Source organism: Taudactylus pleione, unplaced genomic scaffold (assembly GCF_031769625.1).
Source record: "Taudactylus pleione unplaced genomic scaffold, aTauple2 ptg000092l, whole genome shotgun sequence".
Classification (NCBI taxonomy): domain Eukaryota; kingdom Metazoa; phylum Chordata; class Amphibia; order Anura; family Myobatrachidae; genus Taudactylus; species Taudactylus pleione.
The window spans coordinates 6,859,432-6,877,252 of record NW_028284494.1 but is presented as its reverse complement, the minus strand read 5'-3'; the positions used below and the strand labels follow the sequence as shown (position 1 = coordinate 6,877,252).

The 17,821-nt window shown below is 46.3% G+C and overlaps 1 protein-coding gene across 1 annotated transcript in view; it reads right to left on the bottom strand.

Annotated features, from left to right (window-relative positions):
• SLC38A9 (solute carrier family 38 member 9) overlaps window positions 1–17,821 on the bottom strand; it is a 270,792-nt gene that overhangs the window by 27,020 nt on the left and 225,951 nt on the right. The window contains exons 3-6 of the mRNA XM_088469410.1: window positions 12,907–13,039; window positions 9,245–9,363; window positions 3,941–4,004; window positions 2,121–2,214 (exon numbers count right to left, since the gene is read on the bottom strand). Of these exons, the coding sequence (XP_088325536.1) occupies window positions 2,121–2,214; window positions 3,941–4,004; window positions 9,245–9,363; window positions 12,907–13,039 (410 nt within the window). The remainder of the gene's footprint in view (window positions 1–2,120; window positions 2,215–3,940; window positions 4,005–9,244; window positions 9,364–12,906; window positions 13,040–17,821) is intronic.

Here is a 17,821-nt window from a genome sequence, read left to right as displayed (position 1 = left end):
CCCTTCCTCCGTGAGGATCCCAGGCTAAGGAAGACCTTGACAGGAGTAGGGATGGACATTGGAAGCCCACCATCAAATGATGGCTGGGCTTCCACCATCAAAACTTTCGATGCGATATATAGTAACCATCGCATCAAAACTATTAGATTAAAAAAAAAAAACTATTCAATTGATATTCGCATGCGAAATCTGCAGGCAGGGACAGTGCAGCTCTCAGCATAAAAAAAAAGAAAACAAAACACCACAACACCATCGAATCATTACCATCCAAAGGCGGCAAACACCTGAATGCTGCCATCAAATGGTAAAAGCACTACCATCGACAGAAAAACATCGATGGTCGGCAATCATCGACCATCGATGTCCCTCCCTAGGCAGGTGTCAGGACCCGCGCTGAAGAGAGGACTGTAGCCGCGTGGTCCCTGTCACTGCCGGTTGCGGAGGAAGCTGGGACCGCGGCGGCGGGCGCAATGCCGGGGACGCAGCTGAGACGGGTTGTTGAAGAGGAAGACCTACCCCGCCGACACAGAACCCAGACTCCCGGGCTGATGCTGCGTCTGGAGACCAGAAGCAATCCCGGCTGGTTGGAAGAGCCCCGCGGAGAGGCAGCATCTGAGGACAACGACCCCAGACAGAGGGACGGCACCCAACGAGGTGGAGACAACAGCTGGATGGATGGAGGGCCTAAAGCTGGTGACCCCCCTGCGCCGCCTGCCTGACGTAGAGTCCGGAGGTGGGAGGGCGGCAAGGAGAGGAGCCACTGACCACAGACCGCAGACCCTCGCAGCTGAAGGAGGCGCAGTGGCAAAAGCTGAGACCAGGTAGGAGAGCCGCACCGCGGAGGGTGAGACACACACTGGTTATCACTATTCCGTGCTGGGGGGCAGCCGCCCGAGTGATGCTCAGCTTGCAGACAGTACTGGCTGACACACTGGTAAGAGGAGATTTACCACCACATTGCTGTCATGTGCATTTCCCTACTGCGCACGCGTGACCCTCTATTGCCGGCTCCCATGTGCACACTGCGCCAGCACTCCAGTCTGGTCTTCCAGTAGCAGATTCAGTATAAATAAAAAATATATAACGTATGTACTTTTATAAAGAAAACATCCTTTATCTTAATACTTTTTCCTATTGTATCGATTGCTGCTGTCACCTTCCTGAGATGGTGATAGGAGGATAACTGGCAGTAGGGATGGACATCGGAAGCCAATGATCAGCAACCGTCGAGGTTTCCGATTCGATGGAAGTTTTTTCCCCCATCGAATACCAGGAATTCGATGGTTTCCAGCCATTGGATGCAGCTTTTAGATGCCCATCCGATGGCTGGCTGTGAGGGGGGGGAGAGCACACACTGCCGCTCTGCATAGCAGCAGGACAATAGATGCCATGCGCACGGCATCTATTCTTGGTGTAGGGTTGAGCCTGGGGGCAGCCCAGCATCTTCTCGGGAGTGCAGGGCACGCCCCCACAGTGAAGTGGACAGGGGTGCTGTGAGGCTTCACCTCCTTTTCGCCCACAAGTATAAACATCGTGATGGCTATACTATCTAATGGTTGTGATGCGATGGCTAGTAGCCATCGCATCGCTGGATTTGATGTCAGAAGCCCACCAACTGGCTTCCAATGTCCACCCCTAGCCGGCAGTACATGTACTGAAGCTGTCCGTGTTAAATTGATTTCCGCATGGGGGAAGCTATTGCTGAAGGAAGCTGGCTGAAGCTATTCCCGGCAATACTCAACTATAGCTATAGACGGCAACAGGCCATCTTGAATATCCCATAGGCGGTCAGTTAGAGCAAAAGAAGAATGGTAAATATGCATTTCAGACATGACGGCCCGTTTTATTTGACATTTTTATGACTTTTTCTGGCTAAAGCGGACTTTTCTTTAACACTTTCCCAAGTCCAAAGGATTTCTTCACTGCATTCATTAAAATCAGACCCATAACGTCTATACAAAAAAAACAAGAACGAATAAAAAAAAACATATGTTTAGAACCTCATAATAAGCATCTTTACAATGTAGTTAGAATAAATAAAGAAAAATTTGGAATTTATACTTACTTGATTTGTCTAAATCTGAAAAATTGGTGTGAGATGAATTTATGAAAATACTTACGTATTGCCCCACGTGATTTTACAACCCTGTAGCAGCAGTAGAGCGTTAGAAAGCCCATTAGGAAAATGATAACAACGCCAGTAGTGAAGCCAGCCTAAAATACAGAAGAGAAATAACTGGTCATTTATATCAAAAGGTTTATTTTTCTGATTCATCTTGTACTGTAGTAATAAAATGTGAAATCATTTTATATGTTCAATGCTAAACAGTTTTGAAAGTTATTATGTATTAAAAGAATGTTTCAATATTCCTCCACCAATGAAACTCTGGAATGTGGTTCAATACAAATACAAACCAGAAAGACATTTGTTGTCGGCGCTATCACTAGTACTACAAATCTGAGTGTATCTAGACAATAAAATTATGGGGATTTTGTTTATATTTTGATAAAGCACAGTGTTGTCAATGCTGCTTCCACTCAAGGCTATAGAAGGCCTAGGTGGGTGTGGTCTGGATGTTACCCTCTGTACCTGATCTGTGAGCGCATTTAACGGCAATTTAAAGGTGTGTTAAGCACATATGTTAGTGTAGGGACTTGCAGAGATTGGGGCGCCTTAATGACGGGCTGCAAGATTAAATGTTTTGATTAAAATATGGACACAATCCCCATGCTTTTATTTGCTGGTTATACACAGACTGGCAACGGTAGTGATAGCACCGACAACAAATGTCGGGTACCATGCACAATGAAGGTAAAACCAGGTGCGGGCATATTTAGTTTTTGTTTCACTAAATACAGTTTGGGATTCAGGTGAATCCTATGGTCAGGGCAGTAGCAGGGCAATATTTCACCCTGTGCCAGCCCTGCCTCCTTAACATGTGATGTCATAATGTCACGAAAAGGGAGCGGGGCTGTGGGGGCCATGAAGGAGCTGTGTGCCAGGTGCCCAATAAGGACACTGTGGGCAGTGACCAGAGCATACCAAGGATGCTCCGGGCAGCTGTCTAGGCTGCATGTATCAGGCACTCTGCAAGCCAAAAAATGATGCCATGTGGGAACGACAGTGATGCGCCCTAGGTTCTGCCCCCTGTTCTGCTTCAACACCCGTCCACCTCTAGTTAGGGGACTTGCCTCTGGTTTGAGGCATAATTCATCCAAGGACGTGGGAGTGATAGGTAAACTGGTACATTTCCAGGGCAGCGTGGCCCTGTCTCTTTCAAAAGGGCTGTACATTACCCGTAATCTCAGTAATAAGTTAAATCAATACATTTATACAAAGAAATAGACAACTATCTGTAATAGCATGTGTTTAAATAAACACATCTGACAATAAGGCAGGAAAGAGCTGGAGTCAAAGGGGAAGGTTGATCAACACTGCCTTAGGGCATCACTGAGCATGTGTCATGGAAGACAATACCATGACACCTCCAGGAAACGGGGAGTTATACAGTATATCTCTTAGGTGGGGTACACATTAGGAAATCTTTTGGATGATATATTGTTCCGACGCAGAATGGAACAATATATCGTCCATATCGCTCAGTGTGTACCCACAATTGCGCGTTGTTAGCGACGTTGTCCCATCTGATGTGATGCACGGCAGATGGGACGTCGCTGATGAATCGCGCCGTCATACATTGGCCACCCGATATATCCTTCCATCGGGCGTCGGGTTGGCTGGCCTTATGGCAGTGGTTCTCAAACTCAGTCCTCAAGTCCCCACACAGTTCATGTTTTCCTGATCACCTGTGGATCTTTAAAACGTGACAGTTGGTAATACACCTAGGTGACCTGGAAAACATGAACTGTGTGGGGTCCTGAGGACCAAATTTAAGAACATTTGTCTTATGGTATTCTAATTTATTTTCAGTAGTAATACCTGCTTAATCCCCCAGGGGATACTGAGTATTGATGTTCCCATCATTGTGTTCCAAATCATAAATCTGCAAAATAAGAATTTCAAGACAAATGATGATACAATACTGGGGTGAAATGCGGACAGCTAATACCAGTGTAGTATGGCTGTTAGTCATTATTACCGTGTGTACAAGTTTCCCTTTAGGTGCACTTTAAACAATATGTTTACACTCGTGGGGGCTGGTTTATAGCTGCTGGATGCAAACATTTTGTGCTGTAGAGAGGAAATTGCTTTGCTCTTACTATGTGTAGAGGGGATTAACACTGCTTTACATTGATATATGCTGTGTGCAGGGTGTGCTTGATTAAAATAACTTTTTAAAATATAAATACCTAGACAATAGAGAGCATAGATCAGAGTTGTACACTAATACCATTGCAGCTGCTGTGCGAAAATATGCAAATACTGTACACGCTGAGGAATGTATTGAGACCCCCACCTGTGGCTTTGCAAATCCAAGAATCTGCCTACAAAGACGCCGCATCCTTCGCAGATCATTTGATTGTCGGTCTTCTGAGTGACCCTATTGTTGCGCAGAATGGCTACGGGAACTGAGACGCTGGAGAAATTTTTCTGACATACGGGATCACAGACCGTTCCCCCCTTCCGAAACAGTTGTGACACGCCTGCATTCTTTGTCACCACTCCCAGTAACCTCCCACAAATGCCCCCTGACTGTCAATCACACTGCGAGCGACTACGGTAATGTACCTTCACACGCGCTGTGCGACTCAGACACATGAGCAGATTGCCGATTATCACTCAACTGCTAAAACATTGGCATAAGGTACAACTGAATCAGGCTCAGAATCTGCTGAATGAACGCAATTACTTACATAGTTTATGGTTATTAAGATATATTGTAGCTTCTTATAGTGTGGGATGAGTTGAATGGTTCTAAAATGTGATACTATTTAATGTTATTAAGAAGAGCCGTAATAGGGCTATATAGCGCCCTGTGCTGGCCACGACCCCACCAACCGCATGACTTTATGCCAAGGAGGCAGGGCCGCCAATGCTGTTAAGGACAGCAGCACCGCCGCAGAATTCTCAGGGTGCTTCGGGGTGCTGTACAGGATGCCGACTGGATGTCTGGAGTGTCAAATGGGCACTTCGCCGGCGCTGAAGTAGTGACTTTGGCTGCAAGGTGCTGTTCCAGGCACCCTGCTAGCCAGATGCAGGTACCGTGGGGCAGCATCGGTGCAGCCCACCGCACCAAGGGCCTAATTCAGACCCGCTCGCGAGCGCAGGACGCTCGCAAGCGGGTCGATGGTGCCCTAATGCGCATGCGCACGACGGAGGGAGCTCCGTCGTGCGCATGTGCGAGACCCGGAGAGCGACAGCCAAGCTGTCGCTCCGGGTCTCGCACCAAAGGGGGTGTGCTGTCGATGGTGACTGACAGCACGCCCCCTTTGGTGGGCATGCCGGGGGCGTGGCTGCCAGATGGAGGCGTTCCCATGGGAACGCCTACCGTCTGGGTCCAGCCCCACTGACATCACAAGTGATGTCATTGGGAGTGATTTTGGCTCTGATAGAGCCAAAATCACTCCAGGGCTTGCGGCCACGAGACCCTACCGCAGGGTCTCATCGCAAGCCCGATGGTCGCGATGGTCGTGACCATCATCATGGACGCTCGCTACAGCTGTGGATGGTAACCCACAGCTATGTGAGCGTCCAAGAGGCCGCTCCATTTTCAGGTAGGAGGGCCCTGATTCAGAGCGAGCGCTCTGGTCAGAGCGTCCAGCTCTGAATCAGGCCCCCTGTTCTCTGTTTGGCGGCACCACTCGCACACCCCTAATTATGGCCCTGAGAGAATGTAGGTTGGCAAATGAAATATATTATGTGAATGGAGAAGAGCTTGTTTCCATTGGTGACTAATTGCTAATCAAAATAATGGATACTAATAAAATGGATTATTTATAGATAATCTAACATGTTCTCCTTTAAAATTTCTCAAATGGAAAGAATAAGGTTTGTTTGTACCCTTATTTGGGGTTTCTCTATTTTATGTTTATATTTGTAGTGTTATGTGGTATACTGTTGTGCTAGGCTTAATGTTCACAGGATGGATAGACTTATTGTGTATGCACATTGGGTCACTGGACAAATGGCAATTCTGTGAATGGGTATTCACTGTACTGGACAGATGGTACTGCTGTGTATGCACATTCGCTCCAATGGATGGATGGTACAGCTGTGTATGCGCATTCGCTCCAATGGATGGATGGTACTGCTGTGTACGCTCATTCGCTCCACTGGACGGATGGTACTGCTGTGTATGCGCATTTGCTCCACTGGACAGATAGTACTGCTGTGTATGCACATTCGCTCCAATGGATGGATGGTACAGCTGTGTATGCGCATTCGCTCCAATGGATGGATGGTACTGCTGTGTACGCTCATTCGCTCCACTGGACGGATGGTACTGCTGTGTATGCGCATTTGCTCCACTGGACAGATAGTACTGCTGTGTATGCTCATTCACTCCACTGAATGGATCGTACTGCTGTGTACGCTCATTCGCTCCACCGGACAGATGGTACTGCTGTGTATGCTCATTTGCTCCACTGGACAGATGGTACTGCTGTCGCTCCAATGGATGGATGGTACTACTGTGTACGCGCATTCACTCCACTGGATGGATGGTACTGCTTTGTATGCGCATTTGCTCCACTGGACAGATGGTAGTGCTGTGTACGCTCATTTGCTCCACTGGATGGATGGGACTGCTGTGTATGCGCATTCGCTCAATTGGATAGATGGTACTGCTGTGTATGCGCATTCGCTCCACTGGATGGATGGTACTGCTGTGTATGCGCTTTTTTAAGGCCCTCACTGCGTCATTCTTCGATTAACATTTCTTATTGGGATGTGTTTTGTATATATTTAGCCTAAAAACTGGGTGAAATAAACATCTATATTTGGTTATAATGGGACTATGGGCCTGATTAAGAGGTGGACATATTTAAAACATCTTGTGCAAGCGCCCACTGTTTTAAATTTGCGCATGCTTCCGAGTCGGGGAACCTAGATCTGAATTGCATGGAGATCCATGCATTTCCGATAGGTGTCCCCGGTTGGTGACTAGGGGAGAGGCTTTTGTCTGCGGGCATGTTGGTGTCAGGGACTACATCAGAAGGTGCAGTTCCACTGGCACCAGCAGCCATGTTCCGTCTGACATTCTGAGCAACCATAGGGTTGCTTGAATGTCCGATGGTGCGGTCAGCTCGATGGTACGACTTGTGCTCCGCTGAGTACAGCTGCAGTCAGTGGGTGTCTCAGTAAACAGCAGTGGAGTAACTAGGGTATTTGGAGCCCACGGCAAGATGAAAAACGGAGGCCCCCCGCCCAAATGTGTGTGCCCCGAAAAGTGGGCGTGGTCACATGGCACAAGGGGCATGGCCACTGAAAAATGGGGGCATGTCAACATGACACACCACCGTTTCTCGTCACTCTGGGAACATTCCTTTCCATTCCATATGCACCTTAATGCCCCCAGTATTAGTGCCCCTTATGCAATGTCCTCAGTAGCAGTACTCCTTATACAGTGCCCCCAGCAGTGCACCCTTATACAGTGCCCCCAGTTGTGCCCTTTTTACAGTGCCGCCAGTAGTGCCCTTTATATAGTTACCTCATTAGTGGTCCTCCTATGCAGTGCCCCCAGTAGTACCCCAGTAGTGGTCCCCCCTATGCAGTGCCCCCCATATGGAGTGCCCCCAGTAGTGGTCCCCCTATACAGCCCGCCTTATACAGTGGCCCCCCCTATGCAGTGCCCCCAGTAGTGGTCCCTCTTATGCAGGCCCCCAGTAGTGCACCCCTATACAGTGCCTCAAGTAGTGAACCCTTATACAGTGCCCCCAGTAGTGGCCTTTATACAGTGCCCCCCCTATGCAGTGCCCCCAGTAGTGGTCCCCCCTATGTAATGGCCCCAGTAGTGCCCCTTATACAGTGCCCCCAGTAGTGCCGCTTATACAGTGCCCGCAGTAGTGGTCGCTCCTATGCAGTGACCCCAGTAGTGGTCACCCCATGCAGTGCACCCAGTAGAGCCCCTTATACAGTGCCCTCCTATGCAGTTCCCCCAGTAGTGGTCTCTCTTATGCAGGCCCCCAGTAGTGCCCCTTATTCAGTGCTCACAATAGGGGTCCCCCCTATGCAGTGCCTCTTATACAGTGCCGCCAGTAGTGGTCCTCCCTATGCAGTGCCCCCAGTAGTGATACAGTGCCCCTATACAGTGCTCCCGGCCAGTATACAGTACCAGTCAAAAGTTTCAACACACCATTTCATTCAGTGGTTTTTGTTTAATTAAATTATTTTTCAACATAGTAGATTAATACTGAAGACATCAAAACTATGAAAGAACACACATGGAATTGTGTTGTAAAAAAAAAAAGGGTTAAACAAATCAAAATATGTTTTATATTTTAGATTCCCCTTTTGCTTTGCTGACAGTTTTGCACACTCTTGGCATTCTCACACTCTCGGTGTGTTTGTTACTGTGTAGTGCGGTCCGCACTACACTGACTTTAAAGGACCCCACGCCGCCGGTCTCATGGCACCCAGGGAACGAGCCCCGGCTGCCCCCCACTGGTTATACTAGTAGACAGCCCATTGGCTGCAGCATTAGCAAATTCGCAGTAGTGTCCACCTCTGCCCTATGTTCTTAGATTTATAATCATCTCGGTTCTGCACATTTGAGTGCTCTGTTAAAATCATCAGCTCTCCAGTCCCTTGGACCTGTTTGGATGCCTATGAATTGGAGGCTGCTCTATGGTGTGTTTTGTAAGGTTGTGATATAAAGGGAGATTCTACTCCTGCTTTACGTTTTGAATATGTTCTGAGATCACACCTACTGTATGTGTTGTAATTCACATGGACATGTAATGAAATACATGACTCTTGATAAGCCACAGCTGATATAGGAGGAGATGTATCAAATCTTCTCCAGAGTGGAACCAATCAGCTTTGAGGTAGCATTATCAAGTACATTCTATAAAATGATAGGTAGAAGCTCATTGGCTGCTATGGGGAACTTCTCCACTCATTACATGGTTTGATACATGCCCCTATAGTATTTTTGCTTGCTGGCTATAAGTGCCCAGCCTGGGTCAGTTTCCCCTGAGTCTACTAATTTGGACCAGGGGTATATTGTTGCATCATTTGGGGTGGTGATTGCCGATTGACAATATTGTTATACTCTTGCAGTCATCTAGTTTCAAGTGTCTTGTTTCAAGTATTAAATCACGACTCTCAAGTTTACCAACATACACTGTGACAATGCTGGAGTTTCTTTCAGTGCCGTCTGCTCCTCCAATTTTTAAAGCTGTTCCTAGTGGACTGTAAACATAGATTTCTTCTGGTGCAGGAATTACATGATCAGGAGCAATCTAAGGTACAAAATAAATGAAGACATGAAAAGATGTTGTCATCTAATAATCTTCCTGACAGTAGTCAGTCTCTGTACTCTTGTATTCTCCCACTCTCTCTCTCTGTCTGATTACATGTTACTTCCCCTAAAGCTGGGTACACATTAGATCACAGGTTCTCAAACTCGGTCCTCAGGACCCCAAACAGTGCATGTTTTGCAGGTCTCCTCACATAATTACTAGTGAAATAGTTATCTGCAACTGTAGATCTTTTAAAATGTGTCATTGAGTAATGAATACACCTGTGCACCTGCTGGGTGACCTGCAAAAAGTGAACTGTGTGGGGTCCTGAGGACTGAGTTTGAAAACCACTGCGTTAGATGATTTCTCGGACGATATGCCCAATTCCGATAGATTGGAATGACAAATCGTTGACATCATCAAGTGTGTACGCACTATGGTCGCCCTACATGCAGCTCAATCTGTCAATCTCGTTCAAGATTTCCGGCAAATTGTGCAGTGTGTACGCAATACTGGCCGACCACCTTCTGTTGGCTTTAACATAATCAACGCAGTTCTTGCCAGTGATTAAAATGGCATTGTAGCTCTGCATCCATTCACTAACCTACTATTAAGTAATCTCAGTGGCGTAGAAAGTTTATTTATTTTTTGTATTACAATGGCCTGTATATCACCTTTACCAGACTTAATGCAGTTCTCGTTGAGTTTCAGATACTGACTGGTCAGTACTGGTGTCCACTATCACACGTACAGTGCATTAATGTGGTATAAACATAGACAGGATCATCATCATGTGCTTTCTCCACCTGTTCAGAGGCGAATCTTTTTTGCCTATTACATTGCATTGCGTTTTCGCGTACACAAAAAGTGTTTGCAATTGAATATGGAGATAAGTTTCCGCCTGGCAAAAAGTCGCAATCAGCGTTACTTTTTCGCGGATCTCGGCTTTTCGTTCAAATTGAATACGGGCCATAGTCTAGACCTGGGTCGGTGAGCGTGCAGCGGCAAAAAACCCGGTGTAATAGCTTGCGACCTTCCGACACTGTGGGGCTTTATGCGAGTCTCCTCGTATTTTTAAAGTGACAATCATTTTAAAGGCTAAACCAGCTTGGTTTAGCCTTTAAAATGATTGCCACTTTAAAAATACTGGGAGACTTGCATAAATCCCCGCAGCGTCGGAAGTTCGCAAGCTATTACATTTAGCCCTAAGCCTGAAAGGGGTGTAACCAGGACCGGTGCTAGACTTCTAGGCAACCTAGGCAAAACTTCTGCATGCGCCCCCCGCCCCCACCTGTACTCATTTCTCATTTAGCTCCTCAGGTGAAAATGACTTTGCACAGGTGGAGTGGCGGATAAGTTGGGTGTTAAAAAATAAATAAATAATAATAATTGAAAAAAAATAATTATATATATATATATATATATAAAACACAAAACTTATCCGCTGCTCCACCTGTGCAAAGCCATTTTCACCTGAGGGGCTAAATGAGTACGAAGAGGGGGGCGCAGGCTGAAGTATGTATATATACACACACATATATATACACAGTGTGTATATATATATATGAACACACACACACGCATGCATGCACACGATATATATATATATATATATATATATATATACATACACACACAGTATCAGGGTCGTAACTAGAACTTTTTGGGCCCCATAGCAAAATTTTTAAGGGCCCCCCCCTAACTTAGGTCATACACAATGCCCACAGTAGTAGTACCCCTAAAACACTAAATGCCCACTGTAATGGTGCCCCTTATGCAATACCCACTGTAATGGTGCCCCTCACACAGTGCCCCCAGTAGTAATAATGCCCCCTGTAGTAATGCTCCTGGTAACAATGCCCCTAAAAGTAATGCCCCCAGTAGTAATGCCCCTTGAAGTGCCCCCAGTAGTAAGGGCCCCTGTAGTGCCCCCAGTAGTAAGGCCCCTGTAGTGCCCCCAGTAGTAAGGCCCCTGTAGTGCCCCCAGTAGTAAGGCCCCTGTAGTGCCCCCAGTAGTAAGGCCCCTGTAGTGCCCCCAGTAGTAAGGCCCCTGTAGTGCCCCCAGTAGTAAGGCCCCTATAGTGCCCCCAGTAGTAAGACCCCTGTAGTGCCCCCAGTAGTAAGGCCTCTGTAGTGCCCCAAGTAGTAAGGCCCCTATAGAGGCCCCAGTAGTAAGGCCCCAAGAGTACCCCCAGTAGTAAGGCCCCTGTAGTGCCCGCAGTAGTAAGGCACCTGTAGTGCCCACAGTAGTAAGCCCCCCTGCGCACACACATACACACACAAAAAAACCCAAAACAATACTTACCTTAAACCCCGCTCCAGTGCCTGCTGCTGTCCATCCCAGCGCCCGCTCCTCGGAACTATGGGAGTGACGTCATGACGTCACTCACATAGTGCATTGCGGGACCTGGAAGCCGGAGCTCAGGAGTGAGCTCGTCCATCGGCTGCATTGACCGGGGGGTGGGGTAGGGGGGAGAGAGAGTAGAGAATGAGCCGGGCGTCGCTGGTAACACAATCTCAGTTGGCACCCTAAAAATGGGGGGTGAGATCGGACGGCGGGGCAGACTCATAAGCGGCCTCTAGTGGTTGGCGCCCCTAGGAAACTGCCTAAGCTAGCCTAGTGGAAGCACCAGCCCTGGGTATAACTCTTCTCGCCTTCAGCTTTTAACTTTCTAATAGTCTTAGTGTGCCACATTTATTCTCAATGCAAGTGAAGTAAATATTTTTTAAATCATACTTGTTACCAGAGCCAAGTGTGATATAAACAGTGCAACTAATCTATTACTTCTCTAATCTGCTTTGTTACACTAAACTGGTAATAGATTAATCACAGTTATACTATCACTGAAAGTCGGGTGAGTGCCTCTGTTTGTTTACTACACAATACATGTTTCAGTAATTAATTCAGAAATGAAAAGATATTGCTATTCACCATATTTCTCTACACATTCGCAGGCATTAAAAGGCCTTTTAATCACAACCAGCACTTTAAATGCGGTGCGCGTCTATATGATAGTTACGCGACCTATGATCTTCCTCCCGAGACGCCCACTGGCTGTGTCACTAAACCGTCTCAGTGCACCATCAAAGCTTGCACCAGCCCCATGGCAGGGGCAAATTCTATGTCTGAACATGGCGTCCTGTGTCTGCGCTACCACGTCTTTAGACGCAGTCCCTGCCAGCAAGACGCCTGCGTCTGCCGAACCACCCGCATGTTATCTCCCAGGAGAACCCACTGAAACACTGCGGCTCTTGCATTCAAATTCATTCTGCGTCTCCCAGCGGTAACCAAGGGCCAACTGCTGGGACATGGGCTATCACTCCGGTTACAGGTTCCGATGCGGCCTGCCTAAAGCGCATGCACAGCCATCAGGGGATTTCCCGCAAATTTCTAATGATAAATAGGCCCCTAAGTATCAGCCAGCCTCTATGTAGCTGTTAGGAGCCACTATTTTAAAAACAGTTCTAAGAGGTGGCCAAAATGATTAGAGAATAAAGCACAGGCAATAGCAAATAAACAAGTTTACAGAAATATCAACTTACCAGAGACTGCTCAGATGGAGGGCCGAGCTTGCTATAGTAATGAATGCGTTTGTTCATAGCCGAAGCCTGGATTGTAACTCTCAGGGGGTCATCGTTAATACTGGTAATGTACGCAGGCTCTATATGAAATGGCCTGTAATAAAATATACCAATTATTGAGCAATCACTTTAAAAAACATAATTATTTCAACTGCTGCTTTTTAACTACTTAACTGGCTAAATTTATCATTTGATTTATGATTGAACTGGATGAAGTATATCTATTCAAAACTTACCCAACACGATTTTATTTAGTTATTTAAAAAAAACCAAAAAATCAAACCCGCATCAATTTTTAGTATATCAGTCAACGATATATCAAACCATCGATGATCGTAACATAACGACTATCGTGACTTTCATTTCCCCAGCAGCTGCTCCTCTGAGCAACCGCCAGCTACACACTGGAGGGCTGAGGGGTGGTTAATTTACATTTCCCAAGTGGCGACAGACTGGGCGAGGGTGCAGGGATGCTGAGGGGCCGGAAAGATTATTTTGCAGCAGCCGCCTACTGTGTGTTACTGACAGGTTGCATTGATAGCGACACTATGTCAGTTAACACACTGTGGTCACAAACGATGCAACCACACCAGGCAGGTGGTTATGGTGGCCTCTTCCCACTAGGTGGAGCCTCAGCGGTTGCTCCATACAGCTGTTTTTAGTATTTATTACCAGTTATTTATATGGTGCAGTGGAGCTTACAATCTATATTCACCATCACACGTACACACTACGTTATTATTTGGGGGGGAGTCAATTAACCTACCAGTATATTTTTGGATTTTGGGAGGAAACCGGAGCACCCGGAGGAAACCCACGCAAGCACGGGGAGAATATACAAACTCCACACAGTTAGGGCTCTGGTTAGAGGAGAGGGCCCCTTCAGGAAAATATTTTCCTTGCTTGTACTTGCTAGATACACACAGATTTGCAGTATATTATTGTTAGTGCCGAAAACAAAAGTCTTTCTCTTTTGTACATATATGACATATACTGCCACGCAGCCGGTACCATGTACAATATGGGTAAAACCGATCACGGACGTAGTGTTCATGCTAAGCTGTTTTAGGCTAGGCATGCACCATGCCCTGCCCAATTTTTAAAGGGCAAAATGCGGCCTGCCTTTTTAGTGGCGCCCTGCTAAAACAGCCTGCCGCCCGGTGAATAGATGCGCACGGCATCTATTCACATTAAAGGAGAGCGTGGGGGAAGCCCAGCACCTCCGTAGGTGATGGACACGCCCCCATTAGTGCTGCCGCCGGCTGGGCATACCCCCAATATTGACGTCCGTGGGGCCGCGCACGCTGCTGTCCACACACCCGTGCGCCCTGCCCGCCCCAAATCCTGGCGGGAACACTACGGCCATATTTCTTTTTTATTTTGCCTACTATCGTGGTTGCTCCCAATCAAGGCTATATAAGGCCTAGTTGGGTGTGGCTCACAAGCCAGCCCTTGTGTAGATGTTACTCTCCCTACCTGAGAGTGCATTTAACGACAAATTAATGGTGTGCTGAGCATATAATGTATGCTAATGTTGGACCTTGCAGAGTTTTGGGGTCTCTTGACAATGGACTGCAAGCTTACATGCATACTTAAGCTGGGTACACACTAGGCTACCTGCAAACGATGCGATGGTAATGTAGATTCCCTTGAACTCCCTGACAAACTGTATAGTGCATACACACTGTGCAATATTCCAACAACCGAACGATATATCGCCTGGTCGTTCAGTAGTGCGTACACATTGCACGATTTGCTGTAAATCGTTAATGAGGTTGTCAGATTGAGCTGCATGTAGGGAAGACCTGAAGATGTGACGGCCGCCGCCGCGGGAGCGAGTATAGTGCGTACACACGATTTGAACGATATGTCATTCCGATGCACTGGAATTGGCCAAATCGTTCAAAATATTGTCTAGTGTGTACGGGGCTTTACCTACTCTCCTGGAAGCTGCGGGAGGCTCCCGATTTTTTGGGTAGCCCCTCGCACCCCCTGGAAGAGTGGCTGGATCTCTTGCATCCCGCTCACTTCCTTGTGAAGTGGGCAGAATGGAGGAAATAATAATGGGAATCGCGGTCCATATGGGTTGGGGCTAAATGACATGGAAACTGGACATTTAGCCCTGCCTCTTCTACACGGACCTGCAAATTCTACAGCAGCAACGGTGGTGGGGCGTAATAATGTGAGAGGCTGGCCCCCCCGAATTAGCCAGATGCATCCTCTCTCCAGGTTTTGCCTAGAGTGGGGAGGAAAAAAGTAGGCAAATATGCTTAAATGTTTTAGATACACATAGAGTTGCTGTATAATATTGTTAGTGTCAATAACAAAAGTCTTTCTGTTTTGAAAGCAAGGTATAACTTCATATTTTTACCTATCTTATGGTACGTTTTCATGTTGGAGGAGGGGTGTTAGAAAATGGTTAGACAGATTATATATAACTAGGGGAGCGTGTAGATGGAAGCAGTGTGCAATAGGCAGCAGGGCTTAGTGAAATTAAGTGCTGAAGTATTGGAAGCAGTGCCGGATTTACTGCCAGGCAACCTAGGTGACCGCCTAGGGCCCGGCGGGTCCCATGGGGCCCGCGGAAGGGTCCCCCGAAATCCGGCCCTGATCATCTGGCAGACTCAGTGGAGGACATATCGGCGGTTACCGCCGCTGCGCGCCGTTCCCTTGGCAAGGAAGGGGCCCACACAGCAGCATTGACAGCAGTGCTAACAGCACTGCGTCGGCCACAACAAAGAAGGAGAAGGTGTCCGGCCCGCCTCCTCTCCACCCCTATCGTCTTATCTCCCCTTACCTCATCCTCTGAGACTGTCACGAGGGGTCCGATGTCACAATATAGTGACCGGCCTCGGCATAGAGGAGAGAAGAGCTACAGCTATATATATATATATATATATATATATATATATATATATACACAGTCAGGTCCATAAATATTGGGACATTGACAGAATTTTCATATTTTGGCCTCTATTCACCACCACAATGGCTTTGAAATGAAACAAACAAGATGTGCTTTAACTGCAGACTTTCAGATTTAATTTGAGGGTAATTACATCCAAATCAGGTGAACGGTGTAGGAATTACAACGGTTTCTATATGTGCCTCCCACTTTTTAAGGGGCCAAAAGTAATGGGACAAACTAAACAATCCTAAATCTAACTTTCACTTTTTAATACTTTTAGGGGTATTCAATATGGGTGCGATAACATCGTTTTTTGCGTTATCGCACTTTTTAACTTTTTTGCGTTAATATCACTGGTTTTAGTTTTACACCGTATTCAATTTCAAAGACTTATCGCAGTTTTGAAAAGTCTTTGATAAAAAACGGTGATACGTTTTCACCATTGAATAGGTGTCGAAAAAAAGTGCAGAATTGGGGTTTAGGGGTGCAGGCTTAAAAAAAATAGCCTGCACCCCTGAGATTGTCATTTAAAAAAGAACTGTGTCAAAAAAAGTTTTTTAAAAAAATAGGGACACCCCAAAAAATTTATTTCAAAATTGGGGTGCAAAAAAAAAAAAAAAAAGGGAAAAAATTGTTAAACAATAGGCAAATAGGTTCAGGGCTATTCTGCATGTATGCGGCAGGTGTATTGAAGAATAGAATTAAAGCGGCAGGTGCACCAATGCAGAATTTTTAAAAACTTACTTTAGGGACATCAAAATATGCTAGTACCCATTTTCATGTACCCCAAATTTGATGGGACCACTTAAAAAAACGAACAAAATAACCTAAGTGCTCTTCTGCATCACTTCTTCAATGTCGGGAAAAAAACACCTGCTGCGGCTATTTAAATCCCCGACTTTCAATTAAAGGCTAAAACGGGGGTACCCATAGAGTTCCCCCATGTTTTTACAACTTTAGGGGGGTCTTACAATTATTTTAAGGAAAAATTCGTAACTTTACGCAAATCCAACTTCGGAGTTTCCCGTTTTCGTTAATTTGATATTGAATACGGGGATAATCGGGAGCGCGCACCAGACTTAACGCAGAAAAAAACTCCGATATGAAACGTTAACTTTGGCAGTGAAGTTAACGTTTCATATTGAATACTCCTCTTTGTTGCAAATCCTTTGCAGGCAATTACAGCCTGAAGTCTGGAATGCATAGACATCACCAGACGCTGGGTTTCATCTCTGGTGATGCTCTGCCAGGCCTCTACTGCAAATGTCTTTAGTTCCTGCTTGTTCTTGGGGCATTTTCCCTTCAGTTTTGTCTTCAAGTGAAATGCATGCTCAATCGGATTCAGGTCAGGGGATTGACTTGGCCATTGCATAAAATTCCACTTTTTAGCCTTAAAAAACTCTTTGGTTGCTTTTGCAGTATGCTTCGGGTCATTGTCCATCTGCACTGTGAAGCGCCGTCCCATGAGTTCTGAAGCATTTGACTGAATATGAGCATATAATATTGCCCGAAACACTTCAGAATTCATTCTGCTTTTGTCAGCAGTCACATCATCAATAAATACAAGGGAACCAGTTCCATTGGCAGCCATACATGCCCACGCCATGACACTACCACCACCATGCTTCAATGATGAGGTGGTATGTTTTGGATCATGAGCAGTTCCTTTCCTTCTCCATACTCTTCTCTTCCCATCACTCTGGTACAAGTTGATCTTTGTCTCATCTGTCCATAGGATGTTGTTCCAGAACTGTAATGGCTTTTTTAGATGTTGTTTGGCAAACTCTAATCTGGTCTTCCTGTTTTTGTGGCTCACCAATGGTTTGCATCTTGTGGTGAACCCTCTATATTCACTCTTGTGAAGTCTTCTCTTGATTGTTGACTTTGACACATATACATCTACCTCCTGGAGAGTGTTCTTGATTTGGCCAACTGTTGTGAAGGGGTTTTTCTTCACCAGGGAAATAA